Source organism: Pungitius pungitius, chromosome 3 (genome assembly GCF_949316345.1).
Source record: "Pungitius pungitius chromosome 3, fPunPun2.1, whole genome shotgun sequence".
Lineage (NCBI taxonomy): Eukaryota > Metazoa > Chordata > Actinopteri > Perciformes > Gasterosteidae > Pungitius > Pungitius pungitius.
Genome location: NC_084902.1, coordinates 13,424,003 through 13,450,602, shown reverse-complemented (window position 1 = coordinate 13,450,602; position 26,600 = coordinate 13,424,003). Strand labels below are relative to the sequence as shown.

General features: G+C 42.6%; 1 protein-coding gene across 8 annotated transcripts in view; it reads right to left on the bottom strand.

Moving 5' to 3' along the window:
* LOC119216416 (protein furry homolog) overlaps positions 1 to 13,131 on the bottom strand; it is a 40,715-nt gene extending 27,584 nt beyond the window's left edge. For 4 of the 8 annotated variants that reach the window (XM_062561236.1, XM_062561239.1, XM_062561237.1 and 1 more), the window contains exons 1-7: positions 9,491 to 9,759; positions 4,674 to 4,873; positions 1,546 to 1,599; positions 640 to 779; positions 440 to 530; positions 192 to 271; positions 13 to 93 (exon numbers count right to left, since the gene is read on the bottom strand). In XM_062561236.1, the coding sequence (XP_062417220.1) occupies positions 13 to 93; positions 192 to 271; positions 440 to 530; positions 640 to 779; positions 1,546 to 1,599; positions 4,674 to 4,873; positions 9,491 to 9,560 (716 nt within the window). In that variant the 5' untranslated portion in view covers positions 9,561 to 9,759. Of the gene's footprint in view, positions 1 to 12; positions 94 to 191; positions 272 to 439; positions 531 to 639; positions 780 to 1,545; positions 1,600 to 4,673; positions 4,874 to 6,171; positions 6,837 to 9,490; positions 9,760 to 12,737 lie in introns of those variants that run through there. The other 4 variants (XM_062561234.1, XM_062561235.1, XM_062561238.1 and 1 more) reach the window with 3 other exon arrangements.
* Between the last annotated feature and the right edge of the window lie 13,469 nt (positions 13,132 to 26,600).

Sequence of the window (26,600 nt, the reverse complement as noted above, 5' to 3'; positions counted from 1 at the left end):
TCTGCTACTTACTTGGACTGGGCTAATACGCCTATGATTTCTGCATATAGGTCTGCTACAGTGTGCATGTTGCCAGTGTTAGGACCGTGATACCTGTGGGAAACACAACATGAGACAGAAAAATACAAACCTTGGAGGAACTAAAAGCTACAAGAAAGAATGGGTGGTGCTGGAAAAAGACAGAAGCTTACCCCTCTTTGTATCTAAAGTGCTTAAAGGCCAAATGAATGACCTCATTGACCAAGCTGTCAAGGACTGGGTGGAGCGACATCTAGTTAACAAGCAGGAGACACAATTGCATGAGAATGAATATCCAAAAGAGACATAATTCTATGCCTATTCCGGAGTAGTAAATCACAAGCCCCCTACTTAATTGAGTTTCATATCATAAAAATACAAATAAACCAGGCAGCTTTTGGGCACGTTTAATTTAAGTCACCTGTTTCAAAACTTCTATGAGAACAAGAGAGAAGATGAAATCAACGGCCAAATCCCTCCTTTCAAGTAGATAATCTCTCTGCTGCTCGTCACTGTTAGTGAAAAAAAAAAACAAGAGCAAAGGTTTGCTACCATTGTACATTGCATATGATCAAGCGAATCCCTGTAGCATGATGCGATGATCAATGCAACAACTCTCACTTTTTGGACTTGGGGTTGGCTCTTGGCCGGTACTCGTGCAACTCCTCCTCCAGTCCGTTTTGTCTCTTGTACCAGTCGAACAACGTGCGCAGGATGGAGGGGAGACAGTATTCAGCCAAAGAGCTCATGGTGCTTATCAGCTAGAAGGAGAAGACACAAACATCGGTATGGTGAGAGTCCACATACCAGAGTGAGAGATAGCGATAAATGCTTACTTTGTTTATTTGTACTGCAAGCAACACAAATTCAAACAGCACAAGATACTTAGTTTATGGTTTTCATTTCATAGTTGAGAACGGAGGGTGAGCTGGTCCTCACTTGGACTTTGCAGAGAGACAAGGTGCCCATGGGGCAGCCTCCCTCAGTTTAGGGAGAGGGAGAGGGAAGAGGAAGGAACGGGCGGGATGGGCCGGGCACACAGGAAGGGAGGAGAGTCTGGTCGGGGCTCGGGAACACAGCGGCCCTTCATTCAGCACGAGGCCGGAGAAGAGACCTGGCTCTGTGTGGCTGCTGAATGGCCTCACGCAGCAGCACAAACACACCTCTGTGGTTGTGAAAGGGCCTTCTCTCCAGAGCCGCGGACCTGCTGGTCACACCTAGCACAGAGCCAGTGCCAGCTCTCAAGGTAAACACTCCTGCCTTTGACCGAATATGAAAGGCCTTTTGGGATGTGAGCGGAGCTTTCAGCCGTTGGCCCCTTCGTGGTACAGTGCATCATAGTATGTTAAAATTGACTTGCTCATAGGGAGAGGCCAAGCAGTTCAATGTTGGTTCTTTCATATAATCACTTATATTATACAGGCTATACTGTAAAACGTGTGTAGATAAAATTATAACCACATTGTGTAACTGTTTAATTGGGAAACTAATTAAGTAAGATTCTTTTTGCTTTTTCACACCACTTACTTGGTCAAACTGAGGATCTTCTCCCCTCTGCAGTGACTTTGTTAATGGCTTTTCCTAATAAAAAAACACACAGAAAAAAAGGAGTCATTATACAACTTTTGTAGGTTTTCTTATTTGTACAAAGTCAAATTTCAGTCTGAGACTCCTAACCCTATCCACCAGGTACGAAGACAGCGTGGAGTATTTTTAAACAAGGACAGATTACAGCCCCATTAATGAGAGAGCCATCAATCAGTCTGATGCCGGGCATGAGCAGGCAGGGTCAGATATTAGAGATGGGACGGGCATGACAGCTCCCATTAGTACAGTCTTCCATCATCGGAGATGAAGGCCTTCGTGAAGGATTCGGGTCTTACGATGTCTTTTCCTGACTTTTGTATATCGTTAGTAGCACACCCTACATCAAGTAGTGTTCTGATGATATTTATAATTGGTTCAATGAAGCAGCCCTTTACATATTCCATTTATGGAATTCAATTAAGATGTAAGTAAATTATTTGAAGTAAATCCTCAATATACATTCACTGATATATGGCCCATTGATGATCAAGTTCATCATAACATTGAAAATGACCACAACCTTCTATCTGCTTTAATTAGTATAGAAACAAAATTCAGTGCCTGAACAATTACTTTGTAATCTTCTGGGGAGAAGTCAGAATGAAGACGATGCAATTATAAAGGTTTACTTTTAGTTTTTAAAGATATTTAACAGCTTTAGGGCACACAATCTAAATCACACACAGCAATTGGAGTGTGTTTGCATTGCCAGCTGATCTATCCTTGCACAAATAAAATAATCTGCTTCCCTTTACCTTTTTGCTACTCAACTCAAAGCAGCAGATTGGTCCCTCTGCTGCTTTGTTGGCCAAACAGCAAATCCCAGCACATCACTTAATTGATGATTAACCCAAAGCAGCTAACTGTCAGGTGTGTCTGACATCAGCGTTGTGTGGACTGATGGTAATGGCACACTCTCTTACTTTTTGGACAAATGCGTACATCTGAGGAGCAATCAGGGCTCGAATGGGAGAAAAGACTCTCGCACAGTCAACCTTTAAAGGACTTAACAGCCCTTTGTGACGGTTTGATACAGCAACACTGTTTGAATTCAATTATCTCAAGGAATTAGCATTTTCACATTGTTTCTCTGCAAATTAAATGTCGTCTGGAATTGATTAATTAATACTGACGACAGCTTGTCGAACATGATGGATTGAGTGAAGCAAATTCCCTTGACTGAAGACAATGAGCAGGAGGGATAACTGTATGCCAATAACTACATGGCAGGGATAGAACCAATTACTCAGCCCAATCTCCACAGAAAAGGAAAAACAAGGAGAGACATAACCTCCTTGCACTTCTCTCAAGGGAGTTACACTGAAACGACATGGTGCACACTCTCCTTGTGGTAATTAGCACTTTCCTGCAGACCGGGACTGGTGACTAACAGCTTCCTATAAATCACACTCCCTAAAACAGGAGACTGCCATAGCACCAACAAGTAGACTGACGGGCCAGTAAATCAACTTACACAACATAAAAAGGGCAACTATTTGTGTGTAAACGATGCTTCGGGGACATAAAGCTTCAGGTGCTGCTCTTTTCTTGGTAATGTGGATTAGTTGGTCAGTTGACTTTCAGCTGCACTTGTATGATACTAATGTGGTTCTGGGAGCAGGTGGTGAGCTGTGCAGAAGCGCTTTGCTGTCTGCCTGAATGTCTGAACACAGAATTATTTATGACAGCTGTTGTTGGCTCCACTGACCGGCTTCAACTGGACAAAAAGTCTCTCAAAGATTACATTGGAAGCTTTCACCTTCATATGGCTTTTAAGAAAGCTTTATTAGTCGGTTTCTTTAGTCGTAATATAGAAAAAATGTAAACACACATTATAGTACACAGACATTTCCATATATACTTTACTAAAAGAAATATCAAGCATTTGACAGTTGTTGAAACATAGAACGATGCGGTTATGAATGTGATTTTTTTTTATTATTCTGTCTCTGTGGCCCCTTGAGGATGTGCTGCTTTTTGTTGGTCATTTATCCTTAGAAGATGAATATTGTGTACTAAATAATACACTAAACAATAAAGTGAGGAAGATAGCAATTCATTAAGAATTACACAATAAATCATGCTGCAAATTAGAACAAACAATGTACAATCACTTACAAAACAACGTGGTACTCCTATGTTGACAAATGTCGAAGCACGATCGATGAAGCTGGCTAAATATTCCCCATTCTGTCTGTCTGGCAACTTAGTTAAGATATCTTTTATTTGTGTGAGACCTTACAGACATACTGTATATTACTTTGAAGTTTCAACTGTTACGAGGGGCTTTAGCAGCTTTGTTTCAAAAATATACATATCATCATATGTTTTATTGATCATAAATCAGATAAAAAACAGGCAGAATTATAAGCTTTTTAAATTAGAATTAAAAGCATTGGCTCTCAACATTATTGGCTTGGGGTCCGTTACAAAGCGCATTGGAGCCTTTGTCACAATCCAGATCTTCCTCTCTCAGTTCCACCAAAGAAAGATTTCCTTTCAGCAAGTTTTCTTAGAATAAGTAATTATAAGTAATGAAAATATAGAAGTAATATATCCCAAAGTAATATACATTTATGTAATGAAACCCAATAAAGAAATTGTTGAAAAAATAGGTTTAACTTTTGTCCTCTACAATCAATCATCGCACAAACCCCTCCAAATAATTATCTTGTGACTCTGCAGTTTGGGTACCACTCAACTTTATTAGGTGGTTAAAACAAAATCCTCGCAAGCTCTGACAGTGGTTCACAATCTGGGGGCCAGGACACCCTGAAGGTGGTCATGAGAAAACAAGGCAGCAAATATGGAAAGACGCTAAGGAGCAATTTGCTTACCTTGTTGTTATGGTTTCTACTTCCTAAATAATTTAATACAGTTCTACCAGCCTCCAAAATGATTGAGCTGTGTTTAAACTGTACACTAGCCATATTCATGCCACCTCTGATGAGCAGTGACTAGACAATATCTGATCTGAACTACAACAGCCTACTTTTTTGATTTTGTCTCCACATCTGAAGCACGTGACAGCCAACAGCCAATCACTAGACGGCTCTCTGGCGACTCACCAGTGGCTCAGCCATGATGAAACGGATCTTGCGCTCTGACATGGTGGTGAAGTTGGCGAACAGGCTCTTGAGAACAAACTCGCCCGGCTTGCTCTCCGGGTCAATGCTGATGGGCAACATGGTCGCTGGGCCCTTCTCTCCCTGCGGACAGCAGACTGGAGGGATGGGGGGTTTACTGTATCCGTTCCCCACGGGCGAGGCTGCGGAGTGAGAAAGAATGAGATGGTTAGGTTGAGTTGTTCAATTCCAGCCCAAATGAGTGGGACAGAACAAGCGAAAGGCCTGTTTACGAAGAGGGATCACCAAATAGAGAATTACTGAGAAGCTTCCAAACATGGACATGAAGTTCCCAACATGTTGAACATTCCTGAGGTGGACGGTCCAAAGGGCACTGGCTTGCCCCGAGTCTGCTCCCTTTTCCTTTTGCTACAGTGAACAGAGCTCATATGGAAATTATAACACCACAGCCAGCAGCTGGTGTTTTCATTTCGTACCAAAGATGTCATTGCCCTTTGAGGGAAGCAAAACTCTTGTGCATGTCACCAACCCTTGAGCCAGTGTTATGATGTGGCCCACGTTTAATTACAGATGGCCCGGCTCGTGCCATAAAACCCCGCAAACTAACACACAACTTAAAATTTACCTCAGTGTTACACTCTGCTGCTTCCAGACACCAAAGTACTAAATATAGTGAAGGACTGCGTCCAAACACCTCATTAGAACTGTGACATTTGTATTAAGCCCGAAACTCTGCAAGCGCTAACTGCACGTCCACCTCCCACACTGCCATAAATCCAACGTGATAAATATTCAGAGCGGACAGAAGAGAATAACTGCCTCACAATGTGATCCACATTTCCTTTCAGCCACTGCAATTTGAGGATGTTAAAAGTGTACGAGTCTAATAAATAAATGTGACTGGACAGAACTCTAACCCATCAGCAGCTACAAAGCACAGCCCGCACTGCGTCAAGAGAACAATTCATCCGTCAAAGTATCATATCCAACGTCAGACTTTGTGTTCAGAATGAGTTTTGTTTCCTGTGCTTGTTGATTTATGGATCAAGTGTGTTTCAAATCCATTTAAAACTGGTTAAGTTAGAACTTAGTAAGAAAAAATCAACGTTGCTTTGTATTGATGCAATCTTCAACTTCATATTGAGAGATATTGTGACTAGTACGTGGCATGCTGAATTAAATTGATGTAAGATAAGAATAGGACAATCAGTACAGCACTCTAGGCCTGTACCTCATGTTAAAGCACAACACACAATGACCCCAAAAAGTCTACTCAAAGAGCAATTAGACAAAATGTTCTGCTGTGCAAGGAAAAGCTGCACAAAAGGGGCTGGAGAAACGCTGCGGTACCAGTAAACAGGTCTTCTTCTCCAGGTCTTTTCAGGACACAAAGCGTCTGGATATCTCTCTAGGAATGCCCGGCACGTGTGACGATCTTTCAGAACACGCTTCCCCTCACTTCTGTCAAATCAGCACCTACCCAGGCCCTTGATGAAGCTGATGACGCTGGCCTTACTCCAGCACACGGCCGTCCCGTCCATCGTGGGGAAGGGGGATATGGTATCCAGGGTTGTCCTGAATCTAGGCAAATGATTGCTAGTAAAATCCACTGGCGTCCATGTCTTGTGTGTCAGATGGCACCGTCCTGCTGGGCGTAGTTTCCATGGCGTCGAACGGCGGGCGTGTTTTGAAAAGTGAGGGTAGTGTTTGGGACGAGTCCCCACGCAACCTTTAGACCTGTCTTTCCCTCGCTCTCGGTGAGCTGCTTCTGCTGTGGCTTCCTCTAGCCCTTGTGACCACCCGGTGCCTTCCAAGAGTGAAGGTCAGGCAGGAATTTTTAACTGAGTCACAGCGATGAGGTCTAACATGCTATGGTGGCATAGTTATGTGACTATATTTATCCCGGGGTACACACTATACTGACAGAGCAATCCTCCCCCTTTCGCCCACCGTTCCAAAGCACGAGGGGCAGAACCCCAGAGTGTAAACACCATGGTTGATCAGGCGCTGCTTTGGCACACCTCGCTCTTTAAGCACTACGGTGGTTGTGCCAAATCAGATCAATCTCAGACTCGCCAGCAACAGAGAGTCTTGATGCAAGCGTGATCAAATAAATAAAATAAATCAACACAGGATTCTGTCAAGAGAGAGCAACCAGTGTTGCAAATGAACCCCTTTCTGTAGCCCTGTCCCTGTGACTCAGATGTGACATGTGACTCTGCAAACAAGGAGCGCGGGCACAGCGTGCATTACATCATCGTCATGCTGGAAACACCCTGAGCATGGTGGTGCTCCCTAGAGGACAATGCAAACAGGCTAACAAGTGTCCCTCTTGCACACACAGACACACACACACACACGTGCCAAGAATGCAGTTCACCAAATGCATCTTTAGAGACCGTCCCACTGGGTAAACAAGCGCCTTAGCACTCGCTTGTGAAGAGAGTGGGTGGATATTTAGATCCCACTGACCTCCTTTACTGAACCAGAAATTCCAATGTCAACATGGACCATCGGGAGCGTTTCTTGGAGCTGCTTGGAGAAGCATTGACTGTGCATTTCTGTCAGGGACTACTGTGCAATCGCAAGGCTTTACTTTTATTACATTTATCTCCCCCACCACTGAATAGAAGTACCCCTCTACGTAGGTTATAAAGGGACGCTGTTCTTAGGTGCTCCATCCAAAGGTGGGCGTTGACAAAACGTCATGTAACAGATGTAATGAGCGGGAAAAATGTTTGCGCCTGGTTTAGATCATAAAGTTTAAGGTCAAAGGAAATAACCCTGTTAACCACCAGATGTGCCACAACAACTGCATTTCCATATTGAAATGAAAAAGAATAAGTCACGTGCGCTTTTCATTGACTTTATTTAGAGCCTTGAATTCTGTTTGCAGTTAAAGGAGAGGCATTATTCACAAGTTCTCAGTTTGAGTGTCCCAAAAAACACTACAAATGGTGAGAGAAATGACTGACCTATGTGAAAGCAGACGGAAACGTCAGTCTCAAACTACGGACCATGAGACCTGTTTCAGCAAAGAAACTGCTGCCTGCTGTGAGGCTGCGTTTTGTTTGTTTAAGTCCAGGATCGTAAAACGCCTCCTCCACCTCGCCCGTCTCTTCCAGCTAAACGGAAGGGATTCGTCTATGAGTTACTTCTGCAATTTCATTCAATGTTAGAACAATATTTTTTGTGTCAAGCTAAAAAAAATGGGGTGAAGGTTTATCTAAAAATGGGTTGAAAAATTTGAGGAAACTACCAAACCAAATGGAAATTTAGCACAAAAGTATTTCATAAACAACTGAACTGGACACGTGTGACACCGCCGTGCTTGGCTCAGTGCAGCTCATCTCCTGCTATGATTGCCGATGGCGGGCCGCCTTTGGGCAATTCCAACACCAGACGTGACGCCGCTGCTGCACAATGCCGGTTCTGTGCCGCTGGTTGTTGCTGTTTTATTAGAGCTGTGCACACTGACTTATGATAGGACACTGGCTAAATGGACCTCGACTTTGTTTGCTCTGTGGTGAAAGTGCAAACAGTATCTGATGAACAGTTGGAAAACGCACACTGTGGTTTCCAGCCTTATTAAAACTTGATCAATTCTTATATATTGAACTATGAAGATATATATATATATACATCTATATATGTATATAGAGAGAGAGATTTATAGATGATCAGCAGTCAAATCAAGTCTGGAATCCTCTGGATTTTAGAGTAATTTTTATTAACTAAATTGTCTCTCTTGCCATTTTCTGCATTGTTACAAAACAGTGCATGTAAACAACAGCAGAGAGATGAGAGTAGGAGATCCATATTTAGGGAAAATGTTAAATGCATAACTGTTGCCACGGTGAATATAACACAATATAGCAGCAACGGGACCCACACGGATGATTATGCAACATCATCAGGAGGTGGCTCAATGCTGAGTGTTTGAACAGGGACGGCATGTTCTGTGGTATCTCTTTTCATTGCAATTCAATAGCAAAAGCTACAACGCTGCATGCGCGATGCGACTTGTTGTCACTCGCTTTGGATCTTAAGCATTGTTACATGTCATATATGTCACTAACTTGTAATTGGGGATCTATACTGCAACTGTTTAATTTGCTGAGGTCTGCTGGTTTTCCGACTATCTGTAAACTATATCCACCTTTCCGTTGGTTTTTCTTCCAAAGAGAGTGCATCTATATAATCAGCCGGTTATATCTTATACCCAAACCGAATTACCCTGTGAATCCGATGCAGAGAGCCATCCTATCCCATCCTAATGGGCCATGATGGGAAGTAGTGGAGCTGTGAGTTCTGAATAGAATATGCAGCCAAGCTGAACCTCTACTAATCCTATTACTGTGCCCTAGCACTTAATAAGAGGTGTTTAGTCTCTGTCAGAGACTCACGGTTTGAAGTAAAATAAGAAAACAGCAGGTATAATTTGCATACATCAGAGTCCTCGTGACAAACTTAGCAATAGGAGCTGTGCCACAGTACTGCGTGCCTGTGTATAATGAGCAACTTATTCCAGCCAAAAACTCTTGCTCAATGGCTTATTTTCCTGGCTGTTGCTATGCGACCATTGAAAACCTTTAGGGGTGCAGAGCCTCTTTTGCTAAAAGTACGATGTATCTAAGTTTGCAGCAACTGGCATGTCGAACATTCAGCTCTTTATGCCGCAAGCAACCGCCAACCCCAGCAGGGACAAAAGGCTATAAAAAGTCACGTTCCGCAGCGGAGTCAGGCAGCTCTGTCAGCTGAGGACGAAAACCACAACAACAAGACAAACTGCTACTCACTGCCGCTCCACGATTTCAGAAGGGATTTGATGCTGATTTCAAAGAAGCCGGAGTCCTGCTGGCTGGCCATGGCTGCGGCTTGCTGTTGGGTGTCCCCCCCTCCCCCCTCCCCACCACACTTTACTTGAGGTATCCCTCCAGCAGCAGCAGCAGCAGCAGCAGCAGCTGGGCTGGGACAAGCAGGTAGCCTCCTGCTGTCACCTCTCTGTGACGCACACAGCGCTGTGCTGACGAACCCCTGAGAAAACACACTAGCACTGCTCTACTCCTCCTCTTGTGTCATGTCCTTGGCTATCAGCCCTCTCTCTCTCTCTCCCTCCTTTCCCTCTCTCTCTCTCTCTCTCTCTCTAAAGCCGCGGCAGGCAGTGGGCGGCAATGCAAGCTCCTTTTAAACAACTGCGTGGAGGCTGAGAGTGCAGGAAGCAATCCTCTTAGCGGAGTGCAGTTAATAATAACTACTGTTTGTCTGCGTGCAGGGCATGATAACGATGTCATCGCTGGGCCTCTGCGTCTTTCAGCGTGACTGAGAGCATCTGACAGGCCGCTGCCACTGGCAGAGGAGACGGAGAACGAGGGAAGTATGACACATAGCCGGCAACATCTGTGAGAGCGGGGGAAGGAAAAAAAGACACGCAAGTGGTCAGCAGGCAGACAGGATTAACAAGGGATCTACATGGGAGCAGGGGCTGACTGTTGGCCTTTAACCTGCCTGGAGTGCAAAAACTATAACACCGTTTGTCAAATACGATGCATGTCTTTAGATTTGCATAGACTTTTCTTATGATGATTATAAGGGGGATCATTAATTATATACACAGGCCTATATAAAATAGCAATTGTTTTATCCTACTTTATCAATAAAAAAACATATTAGTAGAGTAGTTCAAAAGGTACTCATATAAGAATGCAAAAATATGAAGAAAAAAGCCAAATAAATAAGTTACTCATGTTTAAAAAAGAATTGCTCTTGTTGTTTTGACACGCGCCAATCAAATCCAATCCAAAACTTTTTTCTACGGAAAAAGCAAACTCACCATATGGAGAAAAACGAGACAACCTCCAAGCCCCCCTTTACTCTACTACTCTACTCTCTTAACGCTCTTAACATAATCCTATCAGCACTCTGTCCATCCATCAAGCGACAGCCACTTGACCTTCCTTACATAACGCACTCTGTGATGGAGAGGCCGTGGCTGGTTGCAGCAGTGTTTGGTAAACACACATTTCAGGGCCTCGGTGTCCTGACTATACCCAAGACACTGCTGCCCGGCTGCCGCCTCCTTCCAATAGCTCTGTTGTGTTTTCATTTGACCCCCACATGTCCAAAAAGTGCTGTGCTCTTCATCATCATTTGTGCGGTGTTGAGTGTGCAACCTGTTACGCTTCCCAAAGTGTATATACTAACACTCCAAGGGAGATGGAGTCAGAGAGCTTTGTATTTTTTTAATATGTAAAAACCTACCCGGTGACAATGTGTACACTTTGCAGAGCAGTTCTACTGGTTATCCTCGTAGAGGCTGTTAAGTCTGCCTTAAAGAGGAAATACATAGTACTTAATACTCGTTGTCATCACTTTTAAGATGAACAGGGTGTTGAATAATACATTAAAGAATAGACACCGTAAGTGTGGACACTAAACAAACACCATGAAATTAAGCTTTTGGGTTGCTACAGATACTGTGAGTCACATCCTACCTAAAGTGGTGTTAACACATTTCAAGCTTAAACTTGAAAATATTCAAGATTATATTTTTGCTGAAAATCATATTTACTATTCAAATCCATATGTCCCAGCTGAGCTTTGCTTGGTTTGTCTTTGGTGTCTCTTACTTCTAAAATAAGTAAATCTTCTAATATAATATTTGACGCGCAAACAGCTCCTCTCCCTCGTTCAATGAGCCAATATTAGCATTGTTAAACAGATTGTATGATATGAACTCTACAATAATCATTTGTCTCGTGAATTACAAGTAATCTGATAATGGTAATGTTGAGGATTCCACAAAGCAGCTCTGTTATAGATATGATCAGGGCGTATTCTGAATCTTTTTGTCCCTTATGTTTATGTCTAGAGACAAACGCTGATAAGACGTACTATAGTCTAATTACACTAAATTGGACTTATTACGGGAAATTCCTTTTTCTTTTTAAAGTCACAGGGAAACACTATAACTGAGAACAGGAATCAACGCAGAACACTACATAAGCACTCCTTGAATTATCCATTGTTAATAATCTGGTGAGCAGGACTTGGACCTGGAAGAAGGCTGTTAAACAGGAAAAAGTTGATGTAAAGGTCTGAGCTTCCTATATAGAAGCAGTATAATAACTTCACTGGACTTGCCTCTCGATCTCAATACTCGACAGCCACGATGCAGGTAAATACACCTCCACAGACATCTCAAAAAAAGCATACGTATGGAATACACCATACAAACACAATGTTTGTATCACACCCCACATCTAACAGCTAGAAGCGGTTAGCATGAACATATAGGGGCCACTCCGAAGAAGCTTAAATATGATGTTTATTGCAGAGCGCATTATCTGTATATCTCTAAAGGTGTGAGCACAACGGCTGGCAAACATTTAGACATAAAGCACTGACAGTTTGCTGATAGGATCAGCGACACTTTGTAAAGCAAGGCTACTTCAGTAATCCTTCCATAATTACCAGGTTTCTATATATGGAGCTTCAGAGGCAGCCTGTTCAGACTCAAAGCAACACCTTTGGCAGATCAATAAATCAGAAGCACATTGCTGGTAAGAAATACTGTAAAAGAAATGACACATTAAGCACTTATCATTATCAGGCTCTGATGAATGTAAGGAATGTAAAGTATGTCTGTCCAGTTCAGCCGTCTCTGTGGTTATGAAGGTCTCACACTTGAGTCCTTCTCACCCCCTAATCTCTGGCCCTTCAACTCTTTACTGTCTAGTTGATTTTTTCAAAAAAACAGAGTGCGGACAACTGGGAAGATGAGGTCAAACAGCTGATTTATGACAACGAGCTCAATAATATCACAAGGTGTCTTGCACTGTCTGACTCCATTATTAACAAGCCATCAGATTTCTTGGTGAGCATGACAAATACAACTGGGAGGTGAGGTATTTCGCAAAGTGGTGACGGTGGTAACCACGCTGCTGGTATTACCTTTCGCACCCCATTTTTAAAAACAGACACTGCTCCCAGATTAAAATTCTTGAGGCAATTATCACAGCTTCTCAGAGACAAAGTGGTACCTACTTTCAAGAATGGTGGGCCTCTTCTTATGGCGCATCATTTTAAACTTCCCTCTGAAGTCTTTGTGCGGGAAAGGATCCAGAGGTAGGCCGGCAATGCGCCCCAGGACAACCTCATCCAGTCCCTCAGAGCAATCCGTCTCACTCTCGGCCATGTCTCTCACAGCACTCCCCTCTAAAGACATGTTGGACGCCAGTGAGCCTACATCTATCATTCTTCCAAAAAAGTCATTTGAAGCTGTGCCAGGTTTCCAACCCCCTTTTTTTTGTGCAGTGTCTATTTTTTCTCTTCCTTTTCCTTCTTCGCAAAGATCTCCTGGTAAGGCAGCGGTTTTTCTGCTGTTCATAGATGCAGCCGGAGCTGTCAGCTTCGGTCTGCTGATGTGTTTTAACCCCTGCACTTGTCAGGGCAGTTCAGCGAGTTACAGAAACATTCATGTATTGGGCAGCTATTGGATGACTTAAGAGGTCCCTCCTCTTTTCGGCAAAAAGGCAACAGAACAGACGGGTAAAGTCATAACTAAATAGGTTGGGAGAGGGAAATAGAGGCAGCTATGACTACAACATCCCCGCCTACTGCATGGCCGCGAGGCATTCCAGAATAAATATCCTGTGTTTGTCTTGGAATCTACACATCAAAGTTACACACGTCTTGCTTCTGGCAGCGTTAATGAGGTGCAAACTCATTTTTCGAAGAAAAAAATGCCAAACTCATTACCAGCATGAACGAGAAGATCTTACAACCGCACAATAACTCCGCTTCACAATCAGTGAAGTCTGACAGGGAATCAAATCATCTCTGAAAAGGTCCCCACCGCTTCCATCAGCTCAGCATTTCAACATCAGCCCGTTCACGGGCGCTTTCTCCTAAATCTGTGTGCCGGGAACCACATTGTCCTCCCACTGCATTATTTCCTGTTGTTTATAGCTTGCGTCATTGAGGAAATTAGTGGGAGGTGTGAAAGCATCAAGTAACACTTAAGTCCAGAGAAACATTCGCACAGCTCGCTGCCTGTGCTCTATTCAGCTTTTCAACTACTGAAACAAACACCAAGTCAGACAGGACACACCTACAACATGAACCAGTTTTTCCAAGTCCAACCTACATCATCAGCAATACAAACACCCAGTGTACGTACGTGAAGAGAAGGTCTCTTTTGGGAAGAAACCACAGTGAGAACATGGAACAACCAGCCTACACACTTTTTTTGACGTATAAATGGCTTTGCTGAACAAAACAGAGCCATGTGGCCAAAAATAACATGTCAAACATTGCATCAGAGTAAACTAAAATATCATTGCATCAAAACAGGGAGCTCCCGTGCTATAAGTTCTCTTACAGTCTAATGAGTCAGTAAATTCCCTTTTCAATCACCTGTCAAAGATACAAGTAGCCTAAAGAAAACAATTTCAACGGAATGCAGCATCCTCATCCTCTAACCCCCCCCCCCCTTAACTGCAGCTCACTTGAGATAACTGTCAAAAACAACAAAATGCACTCATCATGTTGCTACGGCACCTGCAGAGTCGGATTACAATTGGCTACGAGCCCTGGTTGTGACCTACATATAAACAATGCTTGAGAATGCTCATGTTGTTACAGTAAACAACAAGCAGGTAAAAGACATGTCTTAACAACAGGCTTTTTGTTTGTGGTGGAAAGACATGATCCCCAGTCAGCAGGAATACTTGGTATCATTCACCTATATCAGTAAAACAGATATGAAGTGACATTAAAGACAAAGTCACACCTGCCTGCAATCACTCTACTCCACTTACCAACAGGCCGGCTCATTGTTTCAAGGGTCCAAAAATACACATTTAAAGTCTTTTACGTTTTTTGGTATAAAATGTTTGAGGATCTATTTATATTTGTATGTGTTTTCTGCCATCGAAAATGATTGTTTTGAGAAAATTCTCAACTTTCAAAGAACGTGAGGCACACTTGTGTAGTGTGGTAACATAATGTAGCATTACTCTAAATAACATGAGCTTAGAAATGAGCTTTTGCAGTGACACTGCACCCTCTAGTGTTTAAGAAAAATACACTGACAGAAATACCAGAAACACATAAAATGTGCAGTTTATGAATCTATTAATGAATAAAATAAACACCAGCAACAAATCACCATCTAGACGTAATATGCCCTCTTTAAATGAAAGTGAATCTAAAACTATGACTGTACTTTATGCATCCAAGACGGAAAACAAGCAGCCGAGCAAATAAATAACCAATAATGAGGCAAACAATGAAAAAAAAGACAGTTACAGAGACAGATAGTGTAAGACTTAGGATAGTTTTACTTACTTCTACATCCACATCTGTCAAGTCTGTCAACAAACGGAACCAATTAGCAAGTTGAGTCATGAAACCAGCGACACACTGTGCAGCTGGCCTGTTCCATCGCACGTATGAAAATGTGGAGCAGATCGGGACAGCCTGGTTGGAGTCATCGTGGCCGCTGAAACACCCTCCGGCGGAGACAGAAGGCTGTTTCCATGGTGAGACACATTTAGCTTTGCACAGGCACAGCAGAACATGATGAATAATTGATAAATATCAGGCCGCTAATGTTAGCACAAACCAGCTGAAGGTTAATTTTCAGCCAAGCTCGTGGACCCTTGAGCCACGCGCTCATGCAACAAGTAGACAAACACGGTGTGGGAACTGACCAATTGAGTGTTGCGTAACACACCTCGGCGGCTTGGTGTGTGTGTGTGAGTGGTCCAGCAAAGTGACTTTCACGATAACATGTTTTTCTCTGCTTCTCTCAGAGAAGCAGCATCGCGTGAATCTGTTTGAACGCAAATCTCTTGAAAGTGGATGCAATTCGACAAAATGACCACCTAATACTGAACGGTATCAACCTTTTAGGACTTGTCAGACATGTCTCCTTGTCTGGGACATTTGATACAAGCATCTTCACATTATAGATACCTAACTTTCCGCAACAGGTACGGGAGCCGTACAGAGTGAATTATTTACATGATCGGTTCTCTGCACAGTTTCTGGGTCTGGGTAGTGGCGAAACACAAAAGGACCATTCAAGGGCTGCAAACAAGTCCACAATCTGCACCTGTTCCATGCTCTGCCGGCCTATTATCAAGCAGGGGAGGGAGGGGGCTTCCTGCTGAGCACACTGGCCTCTGAAAACAAGAGAGCAGGTGAGGTGAACGCGCTGTGTATCAGTTACATTCAGGTGATTAGGTTCTCATGCATTCGTTCGTCAACAGGATTGACGCGCTTTTCGGGTTGAAAAATGTCTATTTTTTATGATGGATATTGGAGCATTTCCCCAACGTGGTAAACTTACATTAATTACAGAGCACGTTGACTAACGAGTCAGTGTTTTTATGGATTGCAAGGACGGTGATCCGTGTAACTTTAAAGGGATCATAAATATCAAAAAGGAAAGACACGTAAAATTGAGTTGTTGAAGCCTAAATTTTATCACGGCCTACAGGCAAGCACACACTGAGGAAAAGAGAAAATGAGATTGGAAATCTTTAAATGTACTCTTCTTCTCTGCTAAAGAGGATCAATACAAAACTGTTTACAAAAATTCCTAACCTGTGCTTTTATTGAATACATGACATAACTTAGGTAAGAAATCTTCAATCATATTGAGCAAAATAGGAATTGCTGTGATGAATATGAAAAGTAACAGTTTTCAGTTTACAGTTCTATCCGTGAAGACAGTAAAGACATTATTTGAAGCAAAGTTTGAGTGTTCAACCGCTTTTAGTTTGAGAGGCACTTCAACGTGCAAAAATATTCACAGGTGGCTATAATACTAAAATCAACATAATTTATGCCGCACCCCTGCACGAACAATCTGCTGCTTGTGTTGCAGACAAAGCACCAAACTGAATACCAGAGTCAACTGAACCTATATGTATATGTTTGGGAATATAGAATTGGGAATGTTGACTATGATAAAAACGCAGCGGATCCCTACTCAAAAAGTTCCCCGTTGCTCAATGACAACAGAAATATGATAAGAAAACTATGCACCATTTAAAAACACCCATCAAGGGACACCCGAGAGCTGGAGTGTGTCTCGGCCTGCGTGAGGCAAGAGAAGAGACATCTTGGACACTTTGTCCCTCACACATCTACAGTAACACATCTTAATAACTAGTTCCCATCCTTTACAGCTGAAAGAATCCCATTTGATGATTGTGCGATAAACTGTTTACATTGACCAAAACATGATTTATATTGGAATGTTATTAAGTAAAGAATACACTGCTTTAAAGGGGAAGTACAGCCATTTAAAAAAAAAGTTATTCCTATTGTCCAAAACTATTAGTACGCATGGACAATTCACTCCCAAATGCAAAAAGTGATTTGAAGCGCCATCCAGTATAAACTGGGGGAGATGTGTTGTTATGATATGACATGTGTCCTAGTATAAGGGAATAAAGAACTGCCAGCACCCAAATAGAATGAAGCCATTAGTTAAAAGGAATACAATCATCTGTGGATCCAAGAAACGCTTCCCCCACCCGTCATCTATGCAGCACTGTGGTTTCACAGAGAGACAGTAGGTCGCCTTTCACAGTCATCCATCGCACTTCGCCGGGCCACGCGAATAACACTCATGGGCATTCTTCACTTAGGTGGTGTTCCCCTTTAAGAGCTTTTTTTTTTTTGTAAAGAAAAACTCAATTTCCCTAAAAAGTTTTCTTATCTCATCTCCTCAATTGGACTGCGACTCACACTTCGGCCAACTATGAAGCAAGTGCACTCATTTACAAGCGCGCGGACAGCCTCGTGTTACAGGACAAAACGCAGAGGGAAAAACACAACGATACAGTTAATGCGTCGCCTGGAAATACACAGCGACCGAAGAGCCAACATTTGAACATGTGACGAATACCTCTTTTGCTTACTCCATCTCCACTCGAGAAGTGGGTCCAAGTTTCACTCAGCGAGCCTTCAGGCGATCCACTTGTTCGGATGCCCCTCTCCCCGCCTCAGTCTCCCTCCATCGGCCCTCGCAGAGACAGACTCCGCCCCCCGCCCCCCCTCGTCAAGCCCCCCCCAGGAGCCACCCTGCTCGTGTCCTCCTGAATTATGAACATCATGCAAAGCGTCGGCTTTCAGCAGTGTGCCGGATGGCCCGGCTCACAGGAGTTCATCTCATTGTCATGCAAGCAGATAATTCATCTTTTTGTGTCATGTATTTGCTAATATAGTTCATTATTTAATATTTAATGTCGTGGGGATATGTACAGACCAGCATTTAAAGTAAATGGGATTCAGATTTTACACACACTGATTATTTATAGTTGTATAAATTATATGAATTGGTGAAATTCTGCTGTACACAAGTAGGTCAGTGCGGTGGTGACAGGTTTGCAAATAGACCTCCTGAGTTTTCTGGCTTATCTGCCATTTCAACCACACGTTGTTTACCTTGAACAAATATGTTCAATGGTTGCATAACAAATTAAATGCATGAAAAGCATTAGGAAAGAGCAAAACAATCATAGCTTTACCCAAAATACTATGTTGAAAAGTTAGCTTTTAGATGTAAACGCTAGGAATACAAACACATTTGGATTGTATTGATGGGGACAGTGAGTGGGGTCGCTGATTTGAATTTGCAGTGAAATTAATCTAATGGGCATCCACCAGATGGCATCAAAGAACACATCAATAGCAGAAATGAGTGAGTCCACGTATTTCTACAGCCTGGTGGTTTGTTTAGGAACAAGAAGCTGAGGGAACATAGAACTGCAGGAACATGGAGCTGAGGGAACATAGAACTGGAGGAACATGGAGCTGAGGGAACATAGAACTGGAGGAACATGGAGCTGAGGGCACATAGAACTGGAGGAACAAGAAGCTGAGGGCACATAGAACTGGAGGAACAAGAAGCTGAGGGCACATAGAACTGGAGGAACATGGAGCTGAGGGCACATAGAACTGGTGGACCAAGAAGTTGAGGGCAAATAGAACTGGAGGAACAAGAAGCTGAGGGCACATAGAACTGGTGGAACAAGAAGCTGAGGGCACATAGAACTGGAGGAACAAGAAGCTGAGGGCACATAGAACTGGAGGAACATGGAGATGAGGGCACATAGAACTGGAGGAACATGGAGCTGAGGGCACATAGAACTGGTGGAACAAGAAGCTGAGGGCACATAGAACTGGAGGAACAAGAAGCTGAGGGCACATAGAACTGGAGGAACATGGAGCTGAGGGCAAATAGATTTGCACGAACAATCTTTGTACTGTGTGATCTCAAAGCCTTAAGAGAGACACAGTTGCTGTAGATGAGAGGAGATTCCCTGACAGGGGCGGCTATGCAGTTCAACTGCTGGCCATCAACCCCTCAAACATCACTGTTTGAGCACTCAGGGAGAGCGTGCTGCTGTGGACTGTTTGCACACACCAGCAATTGTCACATATACAGCAGAGTTCCACAGTCCTGGCGTGTTAAAAACGTGTAGTATTGTAAACAATTAACAAAAAAGAAAAAGAAACATTTTTTTTTCAAATCCCTACTAAATTAAAAGACATGTGAATGGGATATGAACAACCCTGTGGAACCCAAAAGTATTCAGCTTGAATGAAAGGTAGCACGGATGCAATTTGCAATCAAGCCCTCGAAAAATGTTTTTCAGTGTTTACCTGTTTTGTCCTCTAAACCGAGCCTTGGCTCTAACCTATTGGCTGTGGTGATAGGCTGCCCATCAATGAAATAACATATGACACAAAACAAGAAAACAATTCGAAGCAGCTGCCCCGCAGCTTTGACCTGAGTCAAGTGCCCCTTTCCTGTTTTCTTCAGCACAAAGGCCCACCTCAACAATTCGCCTTGAGGTGGGCCTTTTTTAGCTCAGACGAAATTCCGCAAATCAATTTAGAAGAGATTCCAAAAACCAGCTGCGGAAACCCTGACCCACACAGACATGCATAAAATCCAATTTACCTCATCTTCTTCAAAGTGAGCCGTGTTTTACTTTCCCTTTGGAGTGTGATTTCAGTCGTTCAGTAGACACAACATTTTTTTTAGCGGTATTCTGTGACCGACTCCTGCAGCACCGCCTTATAGGATTTGTTGCTATAATAGGATGGTTTTCCACTCGGAACCCACCTCACAGTGGAACGTGTGAGGCATGATACTTTGGCTCTTTTGATGGCAAATACAAGTTCCTTTGAAACCTTTGAGTTAGGGCTCAAGAGATCCGTTCCCCCGCTGAGAAGCGGCTACTGAGGGAGAAGGAACTAAAGCGGCAGGTCAGCAGTGGGGATCGAAGCTCTGCTTTGACTGCATCGATTGGGACAATCCCACAAACACTATTGATGAGGGAACAGATGTTCTGTGCCTCTTCAGCCAGCTCTGCAAATGTTTTCAGAAGGAGACACTGTGACGTTTTGGGGCCACAGTCCTGCATCATTTAGTTTAGACCAGCAGCAAAGGGCTTGCTATCAAAAATAAATTCCTATTCAAAAATACCCAGGAGGGAGCATCCAAAAATATGATTACCATTGTTAAAACATTGCTAATTGGAGTCGACCAGGGTTTTCTGCTATTCGTACCAGAGGGATACTTGGTTCAATTAGCAGTGTTTTCTTGTATTACAGCATTACAGCAGAAAGTGATGTTGTTACTACTTGAGAGGAGGAAAAAAAAGAAATGGAGTGGAAGGATGTGTATAAAGATTAAGCAAGAACGTCAAGGCAATTTGTCACGAAATCACAACCTTAATGTGTGATTTTAACTGTAATTAACAACATGTCGATGCGGATAACAGATCTTGGATGGAAAGTTTGCATTTGGCTGTTTCTATTTTTATTCTGAATGTAGTCATTTTTTGTGAGCTGAAAAGTGTTGTAGGAAAGCCACTGGGTTCTTCTGAACTGTAGCCCTGTGATCTGCTAAAACAGGTGTACTTTTTCATTAATATCCTGCCTAGTGTGGCGTTAAAGATATTCTGCCACCCTCATTAAGGGCTCTAATGCCACCAAGACCAGTTGCACATGAGCAGAGAAGATCAATGCAAAAATAATAAGAGGATGATAAATTCCCTGAGTGGAAGTATGAATCTACATCTCTTTGTGCAATCAAACCTGAACCCAGCGATAATTACCCCCATATGAGTGAATTCTCCCTCCCACCAGTGGTCAGAGACGAATTCACCTTCAGTGAAGGGCCTGAAATTTACATGAAAGGTCAAGGAAGGATAGAGGATGCTTTCAAATTAAAAGGCAAAGTGCAAATCAGGAGCTGGCATTTTCAGCCACGGCAATGATTTCCTTTTATGCACAGCTGGCACAGCTGGCACACCGTGCACAGGGCACTGCAGGCTGCTCTCCACTACTAATAGGACTTAAATGGATTTTTTTTTTCCCACTTCAGATTTAGCAACAAAACCTTCAGCCACTTGCTGGTCGGGACATCAGCGGAGTCACACACCTGTATATCGTTTTGCGTGGTCAGCCTTTTACACACAACAACGAGGCCTTTTCAAGGAGAAGCAATGATTCTGCTTGTCATAGATGTTTCAGGTCAAGGCGCGAAAAGACACCAAAATTAAGACGATTTCATAACTTTAAGTGCAAATATAGTTAAGCGGTTAATTGTGCCAGCATCAAAAACAAAAGAGGCGTCACTAAGTGGCATTCCAGAGACGAATACATCCCTCACATAGCCGTGACACCTGATGGATCTGTTCAATTGGCGTGTTTTGCAGTGGGGGCTTCCTTGCACATTGTCATTTGTTATTCGGAAAGGCTGGGTTGTCAAACTGCAAATGTAATGTGGTGAGTGATTACAAACAACGTAAAAAGAAATCTCTTGAAAAGCGATTAAGTGTTGCCGCCTCACTGCTGTTGGGATCTTATCACTGGGGGTAAAAAATATGATGGCCTGTACAACTTTGTGTCCAATTTGCGTGTTCTGTGATTTCCCGTATCTGATCTCTTTTTGACTTTTTTGTTGCTTGTTGTCGTCACAAAAGCCCTGCAATTCTTATTGACTGCTCAACATTTTATTGAAACAGTAAAAATAATCTAACTATATCAAAATAGATATGAGTTAATAGAGTGTAATGGATGGGAAAGCTGGAAAGCAGATGGAACATGTGTGTGTGTGTGTGTGTGTGTAGGAGCAGCATCAGTCTCACTGTTACACCGAGGTGAGGTACTGTGTGTGATTTTCCTGGAACTGATGCTTCAATTCATCATCCCCTCTCTGTCTGGTTTCAATCTGTCCACTACCTGCTAATCTCCCCGGGGGGTGAGTGGGATGGAAGGACGGGAACAAAAGCTTGCAGGAAGGCTGCTTGTTTGTCTCCAATTTTGTCAACAATCTGCTTCTCTGTATAACACACCGGGACACGATCCAGCTTTGCTTTATTAGGCTGCTGTAAGAAATACAGTAACACTCAAAATCAAACAATCAAAAAAGAGATGGATTTATCAAATCGTTTTGGTATGAGATGATTATCGGGTATGGTATAACTAACAATATCTGAGATGGAAATTTGTGATCAAATCGGCTGGGAGAAACATTTATTCCTCTCAAGACAATACCTTTAATCGTAAATGTCACTCTATTTACATGCACCAACATCTGTCTTAGAATCTGTGTTGCTCTCTGCATAATTATTTTTTGTGTGAGTGTGTCTGAGGAACGTAATTTGTCCTGCGGTCGTCTCTTAATTTGATTACTTTGTATGGATATAAAGGCTGAAGGGTAGAGATCATCATTATCTGCTGGGATATGTATCACCCCTTTGTGTTTTACACCAATTTGCCTCACATAAACGGATTGGACAGCTTCAATCGGAGCCTCGATCGGAGGCTTTACATCTCTAACTGATGGCGAGTTGAAACTAATAATATTAAGAGAGACCTTCACCCTCACAGAGTACAGTTGGAGAGAAGCAAATGCGGACAAATCACACCATCTCACAGACAATGCACTCTCAATGTTCTTACAGTAATTATAATGCAGCTATTAGTCATGCACATGATGTAAAACTATATTTCAGCAAGCCAAAGGGAGCTGAACAACACTTGTTAACACAATTACATGCATTAATTATTACATCTGTGATGTTCCTTAATAATGCTTTTAAAAGTAAACGCTCAGCAAACCACTAAGCCTTTAAGAGGTGGCTGCAATACAATGAAAATCACTCACATTTTTGGCAAACCAATCATCTCTGGGTGAGAAGGTCAACACAAGCAATAAGGACACGCTTGCTTGCGTCTGAACTTTTTTTTGCCTTTCACTGTTCTGTGAAAACGTAGAAGGGACTAGGTTGGATTAAAAAACGAGAAGCTTTAAATATACTAGGGAATAAGATATTAAGCCTCGAGGCTTGGCTCAAGTAATATCTCATCAACTTTCCCCAGATGTTTGGAAAACTTGGTACACAGGTTCATACACCCTGAGGGCAAATCTTAGTAATCCCTCTGACTTTTTGCCTAGAGCCTGCTAGCCCACTAAGCTAAGATGACGAATAGGGAAAACATTGTACCTGCCCTCCATGTACTGGAGTCACACACCACTAATACTTTGATTTGAAACAGAAACCGTGCAGTTAGCTGAATAGAAAGCAGTGTGATTACTCCTCAAGGTCCCAACGCAGAGGGGACGGATGACGCTTCAGTCTGCTTTAAATGTCACGCTTGATTACATTTTTCCCCTTTCCTACTAATCAGTTGAACATTTCTGCACTCTGGCATTATCGCTGCTGTAAGAATCAGCGCGAGGGTTATATTTCATGAGGCCAGAGTAATAATAATGGAGACAATAAGGATAATGCAATACTGACAGCAATTTAAGTGATATTAATGACCGTTGAGATCACAAAGCTGGACCGATGTATGTGGATTTACACTCAACGGCAGAATAAATGTATCCCTGGGCACCCAGAGTAATTAGTTATTGAAATGCAAAGAGGCTAGAGCCTTGTCTCAAAAAAACTAGAACAGGACCAGCCCCTCAGTCTTTCTAGCTTCATGCCACAGCTGCTGAAGGGCAAACTACTTTAAAAAGCTACTCACATGGAGATCTATCTGGATGCCTCCGTAGTGTGGAAGCCCAAATACCTTTCTTACATCTACAGCGTGGTCTTTCTGCCACAGCTGGTATGAAAATGATGGGGAAATGGGAGTCATTATGGCAGTTGAATATTTTTGTAGTCATAACAAGCAAACAATTCAATAGACCCCCCCATCCCCTCCATGTGCAATTTTGCTGCGTACACTCTGCTGTTTTAGTTCGGCTAAGTGGGCACTAATGGATCCAGCAATTCATGTTTTCCTTTTATAATGGCTAATTATTCATATGTTTGTCTGCTGCTGTTATTTTGAAGTACAGCATTCGTGGGGAAAATACTTTTGGGGTTTTGCTTTTGGCCGAACATGATATTGCAAGCACAAGATTTAAGGGTTTAATTTACACTGAGGCACAAACCGTGCTTGAAACCCATGTAATAAAAACTTTCATTTATCTGGCCCTGAATGAAAAACTTTCCTTCCCCACTTTGTATTCCACCCCCTCATTGATTTAACTAGGAGTTGTAGAATGAACAGTCAATAATCTTCCAACAAGTACTAATTCATGATAGGATGATAATAATGACCAGACCAGCCAGAAGATATAGATCAAGTATGCATGAAAGAGAATCGCTAATCACATGTTGCCACATGATGCCTGATATTTGCCAACAATTATCAATAAACAAAGCAGGTGGGTGGGGGGGGGGGGGGGTGGTGTATTCATGAGTTTGCATCCTCTGTATGGTGCCTTGATAATCAGTGTAGATTCACAAATGAACAATTTCTAAAAAGAGCTTAGTCTGGCGAGCTCTGTGAAAAAACAAAATGCACAAGAAAGAGAAAAAATCAACAAACCCATAACAGATGCTGGTCATATTTGGAACATAAGAAACAGTCTTTAGACTGTACTCAGACTGTTCATATTTAATTCAGCTCTGCATTAATTAAATGAAGCTCATTCCAAAGCTGCTCTTCCACTGCTCCATTTTATTCTGGCAAAAGGTCAACAGGCCATACCTTAAAGGCATTATTATTCATCACACAATATTCACTCCAAAAATTCTCACAAATGGTAATAAGTAACTTGTACTGTTACATTATATATCTTTTTATTGTGCATTGTGGTTCGGTCAATAGGGCATCAATAAGTGTCCAAGGATTCATAGAGATGGACAAGCAAAGCTAATGTCATTCTTTTTTGTTACTCCATGTCATGTTAACTCCTGTACTCTTGCTGAAGAGCTTTTATTAATGTATTCCAATTATATTTCTCACCTCCAAGAAATTAAACATAGATACTAACGAGTGCCTGAAGAGAGTTCTTCACAAGGCAATGGACAGCGTCCATGTGGATGAAATGCTGTAGTTTACCAATGTAGCCGTGGAGCCAGATATATTTAGCAAAATAAACTTGTGGCATTAGGGAAGTAACAGCAAAACCATAAACAGCGTGAGTTCTCAGTACTGAAAGCTGACAGCGCACCGGATATTTTTTGTCACCACCATGGACTATATGAGATGAGAAGGGTTGCTTATTTTGTCGAACTCCACGGTACATTCTCGGTAATGCTACACTTCAAGAGAGAAATTTACACTGGGGTCTCAGGTTTTTGAATCCAAAGAAACCAAATTAACTGGCGCAATATTTCCCAGACTTTAATTCACACATCAGAGAGCATCGCTGTGACTTATGGAGCTCACGCTTCTCCTACTTACCCACACCTCTCAAAATAATTACATTCCTCGCTGAGATGAAAGTGAACAGGTGGCTTTTTTTTCCTCCTCTTCTTTCTGTGTCCCGAAGATAAATGAGGGTTAACATGTGTGGGAGGCATTTCGACTGGTTCCATCACACCAAGTTGTGTGCATTGCACAGTTTCAGTATCAGGACACCTGCACAGCGCGCAGCTGCTCTACGCTCTCCATTTTCTGCTTATTGAATACCAACGCTCACCATCGTCATTATGGTGGTATGCATGCTCGCACCATTTGAATGCAGACCAGCGATGAGCAGCATTATTCTAAGAGACACCTCCTGAATACAATATGCGCCTCGGTCAAGGACGGCGGCCTCAGAATTGGTGCTGGTCCCTGGGTGCAGCCGCTCCGAAAAGGTGGGATCGGTGGAAACTTGGAAGACCGATTGTCCACAGGAGGCAAGCCATATATTATTCCAAGTGAAATGGCTGTGCATCTCTGTACCAGACATACGTTTATAGTCCTCAAACTGCAGGAAAAGAAGGCGTTATACAGCTGAGGTGAGTCCACAGCGTACATCCTCCTCTGTGACAGTAGTGAACCCTTCCCCTGCAGCTATGTGTCACCCCTCTTTACGTGCGGCTCACACAGTGTCGGGAAGCCAGAGGTGGAAGCGGCGATAATGAAGTGCGCCAACTCATTTCTCCCCACACATAAGCTTGTTAAAGAGTTAATAGCAGAGCCCAGCTGGGCTCTTGGCAGCCTCTACCCAATCCGTGTTACTTTTTACACCAACAGCTGAATCAATGTACAACTACAAAAGAGTACAGCTATAGTTTGAAAGAAAATGGAAACACTGCAAAAAATGTTATTTTTAAATGGTGTTTTTTGTGATTTATTTGATTATTTCTTTCCCCCTGTCACAAAGTTAATGTTTCAATGTGTAGTGATGAATATCAAACTGTGATAACACAAGAAAACTAACATAGCCTATATGAGTATATCAGCAGTTTCCACTTATATCTTGAACAGCTAAAACCCTCTCTTCCCATCACAGTGTCCCCACTCTGCTGCCTGAACAGATACAAAAAGTCGGTTGTTCCCCTGCCAATAAAAGTGATTAGAATAATGTCTCGGTCT